We start from the raw sequence: 16750 nt of genomic DNA, 5'->3' as shown, positions 1-16750 counted from the left end.
GCTTTCCAGCTCTTGGCTTCACAAGAATCATCTCAGTGCCTTTACTATGGTGTTTCCTATAGGGTGACTGCAGATGGCAGTACATTAAACATTTATGGAGCTCTCCCATCTAACGTGGGGAAATACACATGCGTCGCTACTAACCCTGCTGGAGAAGAAGACCGAATTTTTAACTTGAATGTCTATGGTAAATATGACATTTCACTCTCTTTTGACTCTGCTCCCTTGGGAATCTATCAGTAGAAATGAAGGTCCAGCAGTAGGTGTCTGAAGCATCTAGTTTTAAAATCTGATGTCACTGCCATTTGCTTTTGGGATAAAAAGCAGCAGTATGGGCAACTGTAGTTGAAATGATTTGAACTAGTAATGCACACCCACCCCTTATCTCTCTCTCATTTTCTGCATGACATAGTTCCACCTGCAATTAAGGGTAATAAAGAAGAAGCAGAGAAACTAATGGCTTTGGTGGATACTTCAATAAACATTGAATGCAGAGCCACAGGGACACCTCCACCACAGATAAACTGGCTAAAGAATGGACTTCCTCTGCCTCTCTCCTCCCATATCCGGTTGCTATCAGGAGGGCAGGTTGTCAGGTCAGCTTTTACCTTGTCTGATTTGCTAGACGGATAAAGTCACTGTGATTATAGGCTCTAACTTTATCTAGACGGTGTTTAAGAAATGTTTTTTCCAAAATTTTTACTATTGTTTGTTTATTTTTCCCTTTCAGTATCTTTTTAGAAGAAGGAGGATACAATTATAAAACTGAAATGGTTTTTTAAATTCTTATTTAAATGCTCATGTTTTAGTAAATTTGTATAAAATAGGTCTTTCATAGACAGACATATCTATCGATAGTGTATGTATTTCCAAGAACTATTTTAGAGAAAACTTTCTGTGGCAAAATAATAGGAAGATGCGTACTGCAATCATGTGATTTTCATGTTAGCATCATTCTTTATTAATGTATATTAGAAAAATATTCACTCTTAAATTACATTATATTTTTAATGGCTTACTGTCAGTGCCTAATCAATTTGTAGAACAAATTGCATTTGAGGCATCTGTATTTTGTGGTGGATTGTTATAAGCTTCATAACTAACATTTCCCAACATTAGTCATCTGTGTATAAATCAGAAATATTTTCTTTGTGTATGTTGAATGGGATTAAATTATGAATTATTGGGTCAAATTGTTTTTCAGGATTGTGAGAGCTCAGGTGTCTGATGTTGCCGTGTACACATGTGTGGCCTCCAACAGAGCTGGGGTGGATAATAAACGTTATAGTCTTCGAGTTTTTGGTATGTCCGAGATGACTCTAGTACTGAACTTTACAATATTAAGCAACAGGCTTATAGTTAGATATTGACATATCAGAAAGAATTGGTAAAATAGGATCTTGCTAACTAGGAAAGAATGCCTTTTCTCCCAAGGGGTCCATATATATTGAAACATACAGTCTTTTTGTCAAAATACTCTTCTAACCTGAAATTTTGCCTTAAGTCAAATCTACATTTTTAAAAATAGCATCTCAATCCAGACACAAGGAACAGTCTTTTCATACAAAGAGAAAGTTCAGTCTGTTTTCTAATAGTATTAGTGGCTCATTTTGAGTATTTAAAATATGAATGAATATGTGCAGATATGTCTTCATGTGTATGTGTGTGCGTAGACAGAGAGAGAACTGAAAACATTCCATTTCTGAAATATTAAGGTTTACTGGTTCAAATTTCTAGATTCCAAGAACATCTCAGAACAGCTAAGTAACTATTTACTATAGCCTACAAATTAATTTTATTGGATTGTATATAAGCTTACTCTAGAAACTAATATTATTTTATTTATTCCACATACAGCAGTTGAAAATATACTTCTGAAACTATAATATATATTGTAACAAATTAAAGAGGCAAACCTAAGAAGTGAAAAAATGGCTAAAACTTAAACCACATTTAAATTTTGTGTGTTCAACAAGAAAACAAGCCGGAGGTTTCATTGCTAATATTTTGGAAGGTTAATAATAAGTGTATTTAATACCTGTTTTTATAATAGTTAGCAATTATTTATATGCTATCTTAAAGTCTATATTTTAATAGATCATAGAAACACTAACATAATATAATAAAAAATATTATTATTAAAAAAAAAGAAACAATATAGAACTAACTGAGCCATTAAAAAATATTTTTTATCTAAGTTGGTCTCAAATTATAATAGACCTGTTTTGTTTTCTGCATAGTGCCACCCAATCTGGACAATGCAATGGGAACAGAGGAGATCACAATAGTCAAGGGTAGTTCTACCTCCATGACATGCTTTACAGATGGAACCCCAACTCCCAGGATGTCCTGGCTTAGAGATGGCCAGCCTCTGGGTCCTAATACCCGTCTGACAATAAGCTCTCAAGGAATGGTTCTTCAGCTCAACGAAGCAGAGACTGAAGATTCGGGGAGGTACATCTGCATTGCCTCAAATGAAGCTGGAGAAGTCAGCAAACACTTTATCCTGAAGGTCCTGGGTATGTAAACATTCAGTAATTTGGAAATAAGTAACAACAAAGATTTAGTAAATAAGTGTAATTCTTAGAGTCACTTGCTATGGGGACAAAATTTGTAAAAACTTCATTGTATTTCATATTTTTGTTTTGTAATTTACCTAGATTTACTCTTACCTGAAGCATGTTAAATTTAAATTATTTTGTTCCTTATCTGTCTAAAAGACGAAAACTCCTACTTATAAAATTTTAACAAAATCATACAAACAATTGATAAGTAGATTTTTAAGTTTTTTCAAGAATTAAAGCTCTTGATAAATACCAATTTAATGGAAAAGCATATTTATACTATTTTATGTTATTTCAGTCTTTTCAAATGATCCAATCTAATAGTTTTAATAGTCATTTCAAATAGTCTAGTTCCATTTACTCTTGTGTGCATTAAAGCAAATATTTGAAATGTGTATTACAATGTTCTACATGCAAACAAGTGATATAAACAGAAAACAAAATTAGAGATACAAAATAAAGAGAAGTCAAAAATTTTGACTTTGGTAGAGAAATGAAGATGAATGAGATGAACTATTTCCATAATTAATTATTTTGGGGGGGGTTCGGTTTGTTTTTCCACTACAATATAGGTAAAATCTCAGGCTCCTCACAGAACAAAATATACTTCACAAGGAACAGAAAGAATAATTTTGGCATGATGCTAGCGTATGTATTCAGAATGCCCTGTAGTCTTTCTTATAGTACCTATACCAATTTAATCATTTGTGTACCTTTAAAAGTCTGCTTTATCCTTAGCTAAGCTCTGTGATGGGCAGTACCCACCTTACCTATTTCTATATTCCCAGGATTTAGCATGGCATTTGACATGTGATATTTATTCATTGGATTAAACTGAATGGAATTAGATGCTTGCTAGCTGGGTTGAAGGAAGTTTTAACTGGAGAAGGAGGCAGAATGCTATCTAAATAAACAAAGAAGAGACTGTGGTATAGATGAGTGTTCCTTAGAATGAAGGGTAGTAGTGGAGGAGGTACTCCAGGGTATTTAGAGACAAAAGACAGAGGAGTGTGTTGATAAGGAAGGCTAAAATAACAAATTCCTGTACACCAATTCACAGAGTATCAGGAATAACAGGAGATGACATAAATGTGCTCTTGTACATTATTCACATATGAAGTATTAACTATTGACTATACGTTATGGGCCAGGCATGTTTCCAGTCATCATGTCACAAATAATTGCTCTACACCTACTATGTATGTGACATATGGCCTGGTCCAACATGTGGCGGTGGGAAAGGGAGAAAGCATGCTCCTCTAGAAATTCCGAGAACCAAGCAGCAGAATCTCATCCCAGGGCATTTCTGGATATAGAAAACTGAGCAAGATCTTCTCCCATTCCATGGGCTGCCTCTTAGTTTTTTTGACTGTTTCCTTGGCTGTGCAGAAGCTTTTTATCTTGATGAAGTCCCACAAGTTCATTTTTTTCTTTTGTTTCTCTTGCCTTTGGAGATGTGTCATGAAAAAAGTTGCTGTGGCCGATATCAAAGAGGTTGCAGCCAATGTTCTCCTCTATGATTTTGATGGATTCCTGTCTCACATCGAGGTCTTTCATCCATTTGGAATTTATCTTTGTGTATGGTGTGAGAAAGTGGTCAAGTTTCATTCTTCTGCATATAGCTTTCCAATTTTCCCAGCACCATTTATTGAAGAGATATTTGCAAATGACACTACAGATAAAAGATTAGTATCCAAGATCTACAAAGAACTTCTCAAACTCAATACATGGGAAACAAATAATCAAATCAAAAAATGGGCAGAAGATACAAACAGACACTTTTCCAATGAAGACATACAAATGGCTAACAGACACATGAAAAAATGTTCAAAATCATTAGCCATCAGGGAAATTCAAATCAAAACCACATTGAGATACCACCTTACGCCACTTAGAATGGCAAAAATTGACAAGGCAGGAAACAACAAATGTTGGAGAGGATGTGGAGAAAGGGGATCCCTCTTACACTGTTGGTGGGAATGCAAGTTGGTATAGCCACTTTGGAAAACAGTGTGGAGGTCCCTTAAAAAGTTAAAAATTGAGTTACCCTATGATCCAGCAATTGCACTACTGGGTATTTACCCAAAGATACAGACGTAGTGAAGAGAAGGGCCATATGCACCCCAATGTTCATAGCAGCATTGTCCACAATAGCTAAATTGTGGAAGGAGCCGAGATGCCCTTCAACAGATGACTAGATTAAGAAGATGTGGTCCATATATATAATGGAATATTACTCAGTCATCAAAAAGAACGATTTCACAACATTTGCAGCAACATGGATGGGACTGGAGGAGATTATGCTAAGCGAAATAAGTCAAGCAGAGAAGGACAATTATATGGTTCACTCATTTATGGAACCTGAAAAGTAGGAAGATCGATAGGAGAAGGAAGGGAAGAATGAAGGGGGAGTACACAGAAGGGGGAATGAAACATGAGAGACTGTGGACTCTGGGAAACAAACTGAGGGCTTCAGAGGGGAGAGGGGTGGGAGATTGGGATAGGCCAGTGATGGGTAGTAAGGAGGGCACGTATTGCATGGTGCACTGGGTGTTATATGCAAGTAATAAATCATGGAACATTACACATTACATCAAAAACTAGGGATGTACTGTATGGTGACTAAAAAACATAATAAAAATTATTATAAAAAATAAAAAATAAAACATTTACTGTTTAAAAAAAAGAAAGAAAACTGAGCAAGAAAATAACAACGATATTGCTAGCATCGTGTACAAAGGACAACCTTCCTAGGTACAGGGTTTATAAGGATAATATTTTCTTAAAACAGATTTGAAAACTGTCTCAGCAGAAAAATGAGAAAATTCAGCATTCTGGCATCTGTTGAAAGCTAATTCCATTAAAACCTGAAAAAGTCTTCACTTGGATCAATGCAACACTCCAAATGTGAAAGTAACCGTCCTAACCTGGGGAACTGCTATTCTTAGCTTAATGCTATCCACATGGTGGAAGGTGTCATGATATGTTAGTGATTCTGAAAAGTCCAGCATAACTCAAATATTGAAAACAAGGAAAAAGCTCATACAAATAAAGCTAAGGGGTTTCGACAGGGTCCAGGCTATGAAGAGCTTTATTATCCACGTTAAAAATTTGGTTTTTATCCTAGAACACTGGAAAACCATTAAAAGTTCTAATAAGTGGAGTGCCATGAGTAGAACTACAGTTTGAAAAAACCACTGTGACTGCAAAGTGGAGATCTACTTGGAGAAGGACAAGAGTAGATTCTGAGAGACCCGTGTATTATTAGGAGTTGTATTTGGCCGTGAATAGCAGAGTCTAAGTCTGGCAGCTTGAGCAAATAACTTTTGTTTTTCTTGCTGAGTGAGGTGTCTGGATGTAGGCAGTAGTTACGCTGGTGAACCAATTCAGATATTTACAGTTCTCTTGGCCTTTACATCATGGTTGGTCAGTGATCATGCATTGTCTGGTCACTCCCCGCATCACTAGATGCAACAACAGAGCAGGAAAGAGAGGAAAGGTGAAGAGTTGCCCCTCTAGGGACTTTCTTAGAATCCCTACAAAACCACTTCCATTTACATCTGATTGATCAGAATCTCCACACACCCTTCCATCTACCATCTACTACAGAGGCTAGGAAATGGAGTTTTTAGTACACGGACAGCCCTAACAAAATTGGGGTCTGTTAATGTGAAAGAAACAAATAGATAATATTGGGTGGGTACCTAAAGGCAGGAAACAGGTGATGTTAGTCCAAGTGAATAGTAGTGTAGCTCAGATTACTAATGGAAGTAAGAGGAAAAATGTATTTAGAAATAATGGCAGGTAGAAGTATTAGGACTTACTTGAGGATTTGGATATAGAAGAGTGATGAAGAAGATATCAAGGGTGGCTCCGAGTTTCTGGCTTATATGACTGAATGATTGGTAGACCCATCACATAAATGCAGGAAATGATGGAAAAGGACCAGGTTTTGAGGAATAAGGTAACAGGTTCTGTCTGAATACATGTTGAAATTGAAGTAGTGTCAAAATAGTCCACTGGAGAAGTTTATCTGATAATTGGATTTGTGGATCTCAAGCTCAGAAAAGAGATATAAGCTAAAAACGTAAGTTCTGGAGTCATCGTGGTAGGTGCATCTCCTACTCTGTCCAAAGTATAAGACATGTGGACAAGACACAGAATAAAATAGTTCTTAGTCACTTAGCAACTATCTGTTAAGGTCTGTTGACTGGGAGTTTGAATCAGGTGGGAACATGCTGTTTCTATTATTGCTGATGTTGTTTAAATCTAGCGACTATACGCTTTGAGGATAAAGGTCGTGCCTAATTAATCTTTGTATCCATAGTGACTAAAACATGGTAAATAACCAATAAATAAAGGGAATCAAATGGAGAATCAGATAAGTACTTTTGAGTGATACAAGCAACATGCTTTGGAAATTAAAAGGGAGAGAAATTTTATTGTTGGTGTTGAGAGAATCAAAAGATTTACAGTTTTTACAAATGAGTTTAATGATATTAATGTGACCTTGATAGTATTTGAACATGCTCAGTTAGGGGATGGGACTATTGGAAGATTTAACAGTAGAAGGAATGGCATTAGTAATGTTACAGAGCAAGAAAAGACTGTACTTGTTGAGGTAAAGAAGTAGTCTAATTTGAAGCCTACGTTACATGTAAGTATTTTAAAAGTACATAATGTTATAAATATAAAAACCTTTTACAAAACTCTGGAAGCCATGATGAAGAGTTTTTGTTTAATTCAGTAAGCAACATGGAAACACTGAAATCCTTTTAGCAAGAAATCTTGGATCACTCGAAAATGCACTTAAAAATGGGTTTTGACAGCAGTATGTAAGATGAATGAAAGTAAAAAAGAGGTCATGTGGGTCAGTGGTTAAGAAACTCTGAGTTCTTAATTGTAATCTGAAAAGGAGTATAGATTTAATATATTGTCTTTCTCCAGAAAAGAAAACAAGGACCGTAGGTGGAAATTTTTTTTCTTTTTAATAAGCAGGTTTTAATAAAAAATACCAACAGCTATAGTAGACATTGTAGTAGGAATAACTTTTTTAAAAACCTTTAATTATAAAATAAAACATATTCAGAAACAGAAACGAAATGTGTAGTTTATAGAATATCTCACCGAATCCTCACAATGATCCCATTAGTTAAGTAATAGTGCTATTCTTATTTTAGAGGTTTGCCCAAATCCACTAAGCTAATGATTTTTGGATCCAGGATTCAAACTTGGGCTTTTTGCCTCCAGATACTCTGCTGTGAACCTCTCTTCTAAATTATGTGCCTGATTTAAAAAAAAAAAAAAAAAAAAAAAAGTCTAATCCTTGGAGCTGTCCAACAGCTATTTTGGCTGCCTTGTGAAATAGTAAGCTGGAAATGTTCATAGAAAACTTGAATGATCATGGTATGAAAAGACTGTTTTAAAGGGATTCCTAAACTTGAGAATAGTTGGGAAGAAGGAACCATGGTGTTTCTTCCAAGTGTTTAGATTCTTTAACATCCTCCTGAGAAAGGTAATTTAGAAATATAAATAACAAAAAAGGAAATTATTTCTGCCCAGACATAACAAATGTGTTTTATGCAGAAATAGTCTCCAAATATAACTGTTTTTTCTTCTGCTTAGTCACTGTTTCCTCTTAAAGTTCTGCATGGAAAAGATGATAGCAGAATTCCACAGCATTTGCTTGGAGCTTTTGTAGAAACAATAGATATTCAGAAGGTACAAAAACACACTACTCTCTGGAAGTACCTCTCTTTAAAAAATGGTACAAGATGAGTTTAGTTTTTATTGTTCTTCAATCTTTGCAATTAGGTGAGACTGCTCTAATGATCTGAATCCCAGTTGCCAAGCTATAGTTGCCTTGCACTGGGTTGCCATTTACTTCATGATCTCTGATAGACATGAGCCATCCCTTTTAAAATAGTGCCAGTGACAAATGGCAGTAACATCTAGGAAGGATCATTTTGGTATCTATGTTTCAACCAATTTGTATTACACGAACATAAATTTGAGATGAATTTTCTTTTAAACTTTTTCTAATCAGCAGTATTTTATCAAACGGCAAGTTTATTTTGTTGTTGTTTTTAATTCCCTTTATATAGAACCACCTCATATCAATGGATCAGAAGAACCTGTAGAGATATCAGTGATTGTTAATAATCCACTTGAACTTACCTGCTTTGCTTCTGGAATCCCAACTCCTAAAATTACCTGGATGAAGGATGGGCGGCCCCTCCCACAGACAGATCAGATGCAAACTCTTGGAGGTGGAGAGGTTCTTCGAATATCTAGTGCTCAGGTAAGTGTCAAAGTCAAAAAATTATTTTATCCTGGGTTGTCCTTCTCACTTGCTAATATAGGCAAAATGGAGAAATTATGTTTTAAATGGATCATAAATCCCTCTCTGTAACCTTAACAAAGGTCGGTTGGCTCTATGGTATGCATGCTTGGATAGACACAGGGAAACATGACTAAAAAGGAGCAGTAGAAGTATCATGTTAAACTCGGAAGAAAGCAAGATACTTTAATTTTTGTAAGTTTTTTCGCAGTGCTATAAGTGAATATTTCCCGAAGCTCTTAATTTGTGCCAGGTAGGCCTTTACAGAACTAGCAAAAAGCAGTTCGACATATATACATATGAGGCCTCAAAGAGCAATTTTGATTTCCAAAATTAACTTGCAGACATAAAAATCTGAAGGGACACAATTTTTCAAACAATTCAGTAAAATTGACTTCTTTTAGTTTGTGTTTAAGGAAATTAATCAGAAACGTAAATATATTAAAGAGAAGTATGTCTGGGATGCCTTGTTATAACGATCTTCTATTTTACTAACGAAGACAAACCTTATATTACAGATATTCTCCATCTGTGCCCTAATACCCTCATCTGTAACTTTGGGATAAAAATAGTAACAATACCTAACTCCTACACTTGAGGATTTAAAAGATCATCTAACATGATATGCTTAGACTAGTGCCACAGACATGTAGTAATGTTAAGTAGAGTTAGAATTGTTTTTCCTGCTGCTATTGTTGTGATAATCAACATCCGTTGAAACAAGGAATAACAAATTATTTAATTATATTCTGTGTGCATTTTCACTGAGGAAGGAGGAAGGAAAGGGAACTGGAGAAAGAGAGCTAAGGGCTATGAATTGTCTACTGTGTCAGTCCTGCGTTCAGCTCTGGGCTCTATCACACCGGTGACTCTCAATGACAACTCTGTGAGGCAGTCTTCATCTCCATTCTACACAATCAGAAACAGGCACAGAGAGATCAAGTACTTGCCTGCCAAGTACTCACCACTGTTCCGTGATAGAGCTGGGTCTTAATCCTACAACTGCTTCAAAAGCCTGTTCAGTGGAACTCAGCACACTCCTTGTTTCCAATATCAAGAAGAACACACCTTCCATTTCCCTTTTTTCTCCCTGTCAAGCATTGCAGTAACTCAGAGAAAACTCGAGTTAAGCTGTCAAACCACTTACCGGATGAAAATCCTTCAATGTTAGAATTTCAACAGATATAATAAAAAAATTATTATTAAAAAAAATAAATGCATCAAATGAATACATTTTACAACTTAAGTTTACACAATGTCATATGTCAATTATATCTCAATTAAAATAAGTAATAAATACCTACTCTCTTAGCAAATATCAAGTGTATAATACAAAATTGCTAACTTTTGTCACCATACTTTACATTAGATCTCCAGAACTTATTGACCTTACAAATGGAAATTTGTACCTTCTGTTCGACATGTCTCCATTTCTCCCATCCTAGCCTCCTGTAACCACAATTGTACTCTGTTTCTATGAATTTGTCTTTTTTAGACTCGCAATAAAAAGAAGGAAATTCTGCCAATTACAACTTGAAAAAAAAAAAAAGAATTTCAACAGATAAAAAAGGAACCAAAAGAATTTCGTAATGTAAGGAGACAGGGAACTGTGTGGAATAGAATTATAATTAAAAAGGAATAACGACAAATAAAGCTTAAAAGGAAGATTAAGGCCACGTCATAGTAGGTCTTAAATGGAAACATTGTATAGTTGGGTTTAACAAAGGGAGACAAAGATCCCACCGAGTGTTAGATGGTGACCCACATGAGCTAGCTGTTGTGGAGAATACAAACGTAACACATAAAACATGTCTCAGCCTTTGAGAAGTTTCCAGTTGTCTGGGGGATATAAAACTATACACACGATAAAATTTGGAAAAGAAACAGTAAGAAAACCATTCAAGATATTTTAGAAGTAGAAAATTAAATGTTATCAAGTCCCAAGACTGATCTTGGTTCTTCTGCTCTTCTGTGTTTTCAGAGCATTTTGTACATTATACGTTATATTTCACTTATCTGAACTTTGTCTCTTCGTGTATGTATCTGTGATATAGAGTGATGCCTGACACATACTGGAAGCTTTGCAAATTCCAAACTGTGTGGTAGAGACAGGGGTTTCCTAAAATATCTTCCATCAAATACTAGTTCTGTGAGTTATTCCAATGGGGGAAATTCTGTAACCAAATAGAATTGGAAAACTTTATATACAATACCTTCCTCTCCTTTGTGAGCCATACTGCATGTCAACAATACTGCAAAATACTACTCTAGAGAAATTTGATTAACTGTAACTTTTCTGACACCCTATAAACAGAACATAGTTTAGAAAATATAGCTACAAATGATGACTGTAGACACCCAGAAGGGCACAAATTGTCAGGAAATGCTTATTGGAGGAGGCAAGATTTAAGAGTAGACACGAATGACTGTTCAAGTTTGGTTAAGTCAAAACAAGCAGAAAGGACAATATTAATTAGGAATAAAGTGAGTTGATAGAGAAAAATCAAGTTTTAAAGGCTTTAGATATATGATGGGAAATGCAAAAATTATTCTCTAGGCCTTGGCACGTCATTTTAAATTCTTAATTGAAGGCCTATGTGAGTGTCATTCTTCTTAAAGTTGCATTTAAGTATTTTTGCAAACATACTAGTCTTAAATTTTTTTGAAGGAGTTTTTGCAGTCTACCAAAAAGTTTTTCCATAACCTATAAAGTCAGTTTTGAATGTAAGAATTTAAAAATTCACAATATTCTAGGAATGTTCAAGTAGTAAAATAAATGAAAACAGGATTTTTCTGCTTTTCCAAAATACATTTTTCACAGATGTAAGATCATCTGTTTTCCAGAGTATATTTTATGCATACGTAAGCATGGGCCATGTCTACACAATGTCAAACATATGAAGGAAAACTAATACTTCCAGTGGAAACTATGCACGGGGATTTTAAAGAAATGTTTCTGGTTTTAGTCAGATAATAGTAGATTATGCTGTCAGTCTGACACTATTTACAGCCAGATTGTATAATATAGCTCTTTTGTTTCACCATGTTTACCAAAGGTACATTCAAAATGTGGTATTAATGTACTTTATTTAAATAACCTGATATTTTATTTTGTTTACCTGATAAATTATATTTCATTTCCTTCAGGAAGATGCCAATTGAAATTTAAAATCTACTATTTAAGTCCATAAGTACTTATTTGTTTAATCATTGTGTGTCTTGTCTGTGACCTCTGGTGCTAAGTCCTATATGTATCTGCCTTTTCCAAGATTATTAAATATACCTAACGTGCAAACATTTTAAGATCAGATATCGAAACCCTCTTAAAACATAGTTTTATAGAGAGCTAATCACAAATGTTGAAACAGTTTATTAAATTTTAATTGTGCTATCTTAATGATATGTTGTTTTGTGTGAGACTTTATATTCATTCAAGTGAATACTTACTCTCATCACGAAAACTGACATGTTAACATTGTGTAATTCACTTATTTGGATTTTGCAGGTGGAAGATACAGGAAGATATACGTGTCTGGCATCCAGTACTGCAGGAGATGATGATAAAGAATATTTAGTGAGAGTGCATGGTAAATTTGGCAAAATGTCCTGCAATCTATCATTACTAACACCTAACTAGAAGCCATAATTTATGGAACAAGGGGCAACTCCATAGCACATCATAAGATATGTTTATGTATAAGGAAATATGTATTTTGCAAATCTGATTCTTGTATTTGGCTGAGTAAGTGCTTTTTGGAAATACTTCAGTGGACTTTTTGACTTACTCATTTTGTTCCTGTACAAATAATTCATAGTTCTTTATTTAAAATCATAAATTATGATAAAGAAGAAAATGTGTCATCCAGTCTCATTACACAAGGGCTTTTTTGCATACAAATGTTTTGTCACAGAAATGTGCCCTACAACGTATAGTATCAAACATGTTTTTCATCTCTTTTAATGATTTGGTGAACATGTTTTCATATCAAAAAATACATTTTTATAACACTTTTTAGTGATGGCCTAGTGTCCCGTTTTATGAATATGCCATCATTTATTTAACCCATTCCCTGTTTTTGGATATTTAAGCTGTTCTTGTATTTTTACCAGTATAAGGAATACCGTTATAGACATCTTTGTGCCTACATATTGGCCTGTTCCCTTAATTCTTTTATTTTGATAAATTTCTATAAGTACACTTGCTTGATTACACATACACATATACACATTTAAAGCTCTGAAGTTTATTGCCAAATTACCTTCTAGAAAAGTTGGGCCATTTAGACTCAGGTCAGTATGATTTCAACATAGAGATAAGATTTACTCTTTATGGATGGGAACATTTAAAAAACCGAGCAGAAGATACTTATTTCATTGTCTTAGCCTAGATGACTAGGCAGTGCAGATTGTCTGTAATTTAGGTGCCCCCCTCCTCCCAGCAGCCCTACACACAAATTAGACCTACCATTAATTGACATGAAAATTCTGTATATAAAAGTCACATTAAAAGATATATTTCTTACTATTATGAAAGTATATACATTTCTCTATATTATGGTGGAAGAGACCCTGATGTAGTAGTTTGGAAATCTGATGTTCAGAGAAAATTCTTACCAAGTGTGGAACCTGGTTAAGAAATCCTTTCTTTGTGCCTTAGTTTCTTTACTTGGTAAGTGGTAATAATAATGTGATTATATTACTGATCCTGTCATTCATGTGACCATTGGAAGAATTTCATTACTTTATATATGTGAAAGTACAGAGTAAGACTTAAAAAAAAAAAGTCTACTACTGGCAATCATTTGTACTACAAATTGAATGAGTAATGTTTTAAGTTTATGCCTCTTATTTTATATAACAGAAGCAACATTTGTTGAAAACCTAAGATAATTCAGATCATTTTTATATCTTGTTTATTGAAAGCCTCTGCCATGTTTGTTCTCACACCCAGTACCCCCTAATATTGCTGGCACTGATGAGTCCCAGGATTTCACTGTGTTACGGAACAGACAAGTGACATTGGAATGCAAATCGGATGCAGTGCCCCCACCTGTAATCACTTGGCTTAAAAATGGAGAACGGTTACAGGTAAATCTTGCTAAGTTCCACAAATCCATTTTGAGGGGAAAAAAAAATCAACTGTAGGGTCTTGGTAGGTACACAAAACCAAACAACATTAGGCTACTGTTATTCGACATTGAAGGGGTAGGCACAGGGTCTTTTAATCAGCCTTCTTTTCTCAGCCTGTGCTTGGGTAGTTATTAACTAGTTATGGGTCAAAAGACAGGTATTTTGATACAGACACTCTGTAAATTGTTGCAAGTATGTAAATTGTTGCAAGTATGTATCGCCTGTGGATTAAAATTGGATTTGAAACACTCAGCTATTTCTTTACTTGAGAGGGAAGGAATCATCTCAAAAGAACTGACCTCTCCTGCCAAGTGTCGTGGGCAAACCTCTCACTAAATTTTTCTGGAATAAACTGGGACCTGAGGAGGGTCCCCCAGGATCTATGTGATATCCTTGGATACCAGGAATGTAAGACTGGAATCCTTGAAGAACACATTTACTGGCTCTCTAAAGCTTCCCATGCTCATGTGATATCTGTCTGCTGTCACAGAGTGTCACAGCCCAGGATCCTAAATAGCCTTTTAGGGTTGGCTCAGAGCCTTGACCTTGAATGCTCTCATTGTTCTTATTCTAGTAGTTACTTTTCCTTTTTTCCCTCCTTTTGTTTTTCCTCATCCTGTTACTGTAACCTACTGTGTTACACTGTGCCTAATTATAAAAGGAGATTAAGTCCCCTAACACCTAAGGCAGAAAGACTTCCACCACCACCAAACCATACCAAAGGACCAAAACCAGACTGGATTCTGAGAGTTACTTACATGCTAAATTATCATGGGTATCACTTAACGTTCCTGTGCCTCAGTTTCTCTACTTATTGTAACCCTACTAACGGTAGGCACTACAATTGCTACTTAGAGTAGTCATGACCCTCAAGGAGCTCACAGACTACTTGAAAAGACATATAAGTAAATCAAAGAGCATGGATATGACTCATATGTCAGAGTGATGTATAGCATTTTCTGAAAACAGAAAAGAAGCAAATAATCAGACTACAGGGTAAGGAAGAGCTCAGAGGAGCCTCTCGGAAAGGGTGAGTTCAGTTTTAAATGATGGGTGAATACTGGGCAAGAAAGAAGAAGGGGATTCTAATCACAGGTAATGGCATCTACAAAGCCATTACGGGAGAATGAATGTTACTCTTGCAGGAACTGCAAAGTACCTTGGTGTGGCTGAAATAGGCCTTGATTAAAATCCTTTGATGATTCCACATAGATTTCAGGATTCAGGTTAAACTATCCCACTTAGCTCACAAGACCTTTCATGTTCTTACTTTTTCTCCACAGTTTTATCTCCAATGTGTGCATTTCACTCAAAACTATTAGGTGTTCAGGGGTGCCTGGGTGGTGCAGTCGGTTAAACGTCTGTCTCTTGGTTTTGGCTCAGGTCATGATCTCAGGGTCATGGGACTGAGCCCCACGATAGGCTCTGCATTCATTGCGGAGTCTGCTTAAGATTCTCTCTCCCTCTCCCTCCTCCTCTCCCCCTCTTCCTCCCCAACCCCCACTTGCATGCATATGCACTCTCTTTCTCCTAAAAACAAACAAACAAACAACTATTAGGTGTTCGGATAGAGACTGAGTGAATGTTGATGATGGAGAAGTTTAGGCTAATACCTGCTATGATGTTAGTACTGGGACAGGGTGAGTTCAACAGTTATGAAAAAAGAGAGGAGTTCAGGTTCACGTATTTTGAGTTTGAATTACCATATATTATCCAAGTGGAGAGTCTAAAAAGTATGAAGAAATATGAGTTCCTATTTCATCAAAAACGTCTTTGACTTGGTAGTCCTCCATGGTATGTATGACCAGTTGTTGAAGCCATAGGTTTGTATGAAGTTGAGCAGAAAGCACACAGTGTAAGATAACCTATAAATGAGAACAGAATTTAAGGCAAAACTAATAATTATAAGGTGAGCAAAGGAAGAAGAAAAGATCAGAACTGAGAAGGAGGACTTGGAGAGATAGAATTAAGTATAGGAGATATTACTAAAAGCCAAGGAAAAGAGAGGAAGTGGTTGGCAGAGTCCATTAAGATGCAAATTAAGTTATGTCCATGGTTTTGGCAATACACAGAAGTGATTAAAGATCAGAACAATGGTTCTTCAATAGAGTGATCAAAGGAAAAGATAGATTACAGTTGTTGGGGGAGTTAAGGAAGAAGAGGGAATGGAAATAATTATGGCCTATTTTTGAAATATAGAAGAGATTTTATATGTTTATTTACTGAAAGAAAGACTGAAGATATAGGAGAGAGAAAGAGAAGTTTATAGGATAATGTGTGTTGGACAGAGAAGGAATGGGACCCTGGTCACAGGTGAAGAGATTAGCCTTGGACAAAAGGGCTGACCTTTTTCCACAGAGACAGTTGCATTCACATGTAAGGTGGGAGGAGGAGAGAACTGCAGGCACAGGACTTTGGTTTTCTGCATGGAGTAGGAAGCAACAGCATCAGCTGAGAATGAGATTCTATCTGAAGAAAGAAGTCAGATTTGGAAGAATCACTGGTGCCCAATTGGAAGAGAACCAGAAAATATTGTAGTGAGACTTGATGAGTTCGCAGAACTTACTGATGTTCATGGAACAAAAACATTGAAAGAATCAACTCTGAAATTTTTTATTAGCCTAAAACTCTGCTATACCCATGTAAAAAAATTACAAATATATGCTTTATAAAACTTAACATATATATTTAAGAAATTACTTATTCTCATCAGAGG

General features: G+C 35.6%; 1 protein-coding gene across 5 annotated transcripts in view; it reads left to right on the top strand.

Moving 5' to 3' along the window:
• HMCN1 (hemicentin 1) overlaps positions 1 to 16750 on the top strand; it is a 467709-nt gene that overhangs the window by 375628 nt on the left and 75331 nt on the right. For all 5 annotated transcript variants that reach the window (XM_026509232.4, XM_044387879.3, XM_044387878.3 and 2 more), the window contains exons 65-71: positions 63 to 187; positions 413 to 596; positions 1205 to 1302; positions 2241 to 2519; positions 8669 to 8865; positions 12410 to 12491; positions 13856 to 13992. In XM_026509232.4, coding sequence (XP_026365017.3) covers positions 63 to 187; positions 413 to 596; positions 1205 to 1302; positions 2241 to 2519; positions 8669 to 8865; positions 12410 to 12491; positions 13856 to 13992 — 1102 coding nt within the window. The remainder of the gene's footprint in view (positions 1 to 62; positions 188 to 412; positions 597 to 1204; positions 1303 to 2240; positions 2520 to 8668; positions 8866 to 12409; positions 12492 to 13855; positions 13993 to 16750) is intronic.

The sequence above is a fragment of the Ursus arctos genome, unplaced genomic scaffold (assembly GCF_023065955.2).
Source record: "Ursus arctos isolate Adak ecotype North America unplaced genomic scaffold, UrsArc2.0 scaffold_2, whole genome shotgun sequence".
NCBI lineage: Eukaryota > Metazoa > Chordata > Mammalia > Carnivora > Ursidae > Ursus > Ursus arctos.
Note: the sequence above shows the minus strand (reverse complement) of the source record. Positions and strands in the feature narration are given on the sequence as shown.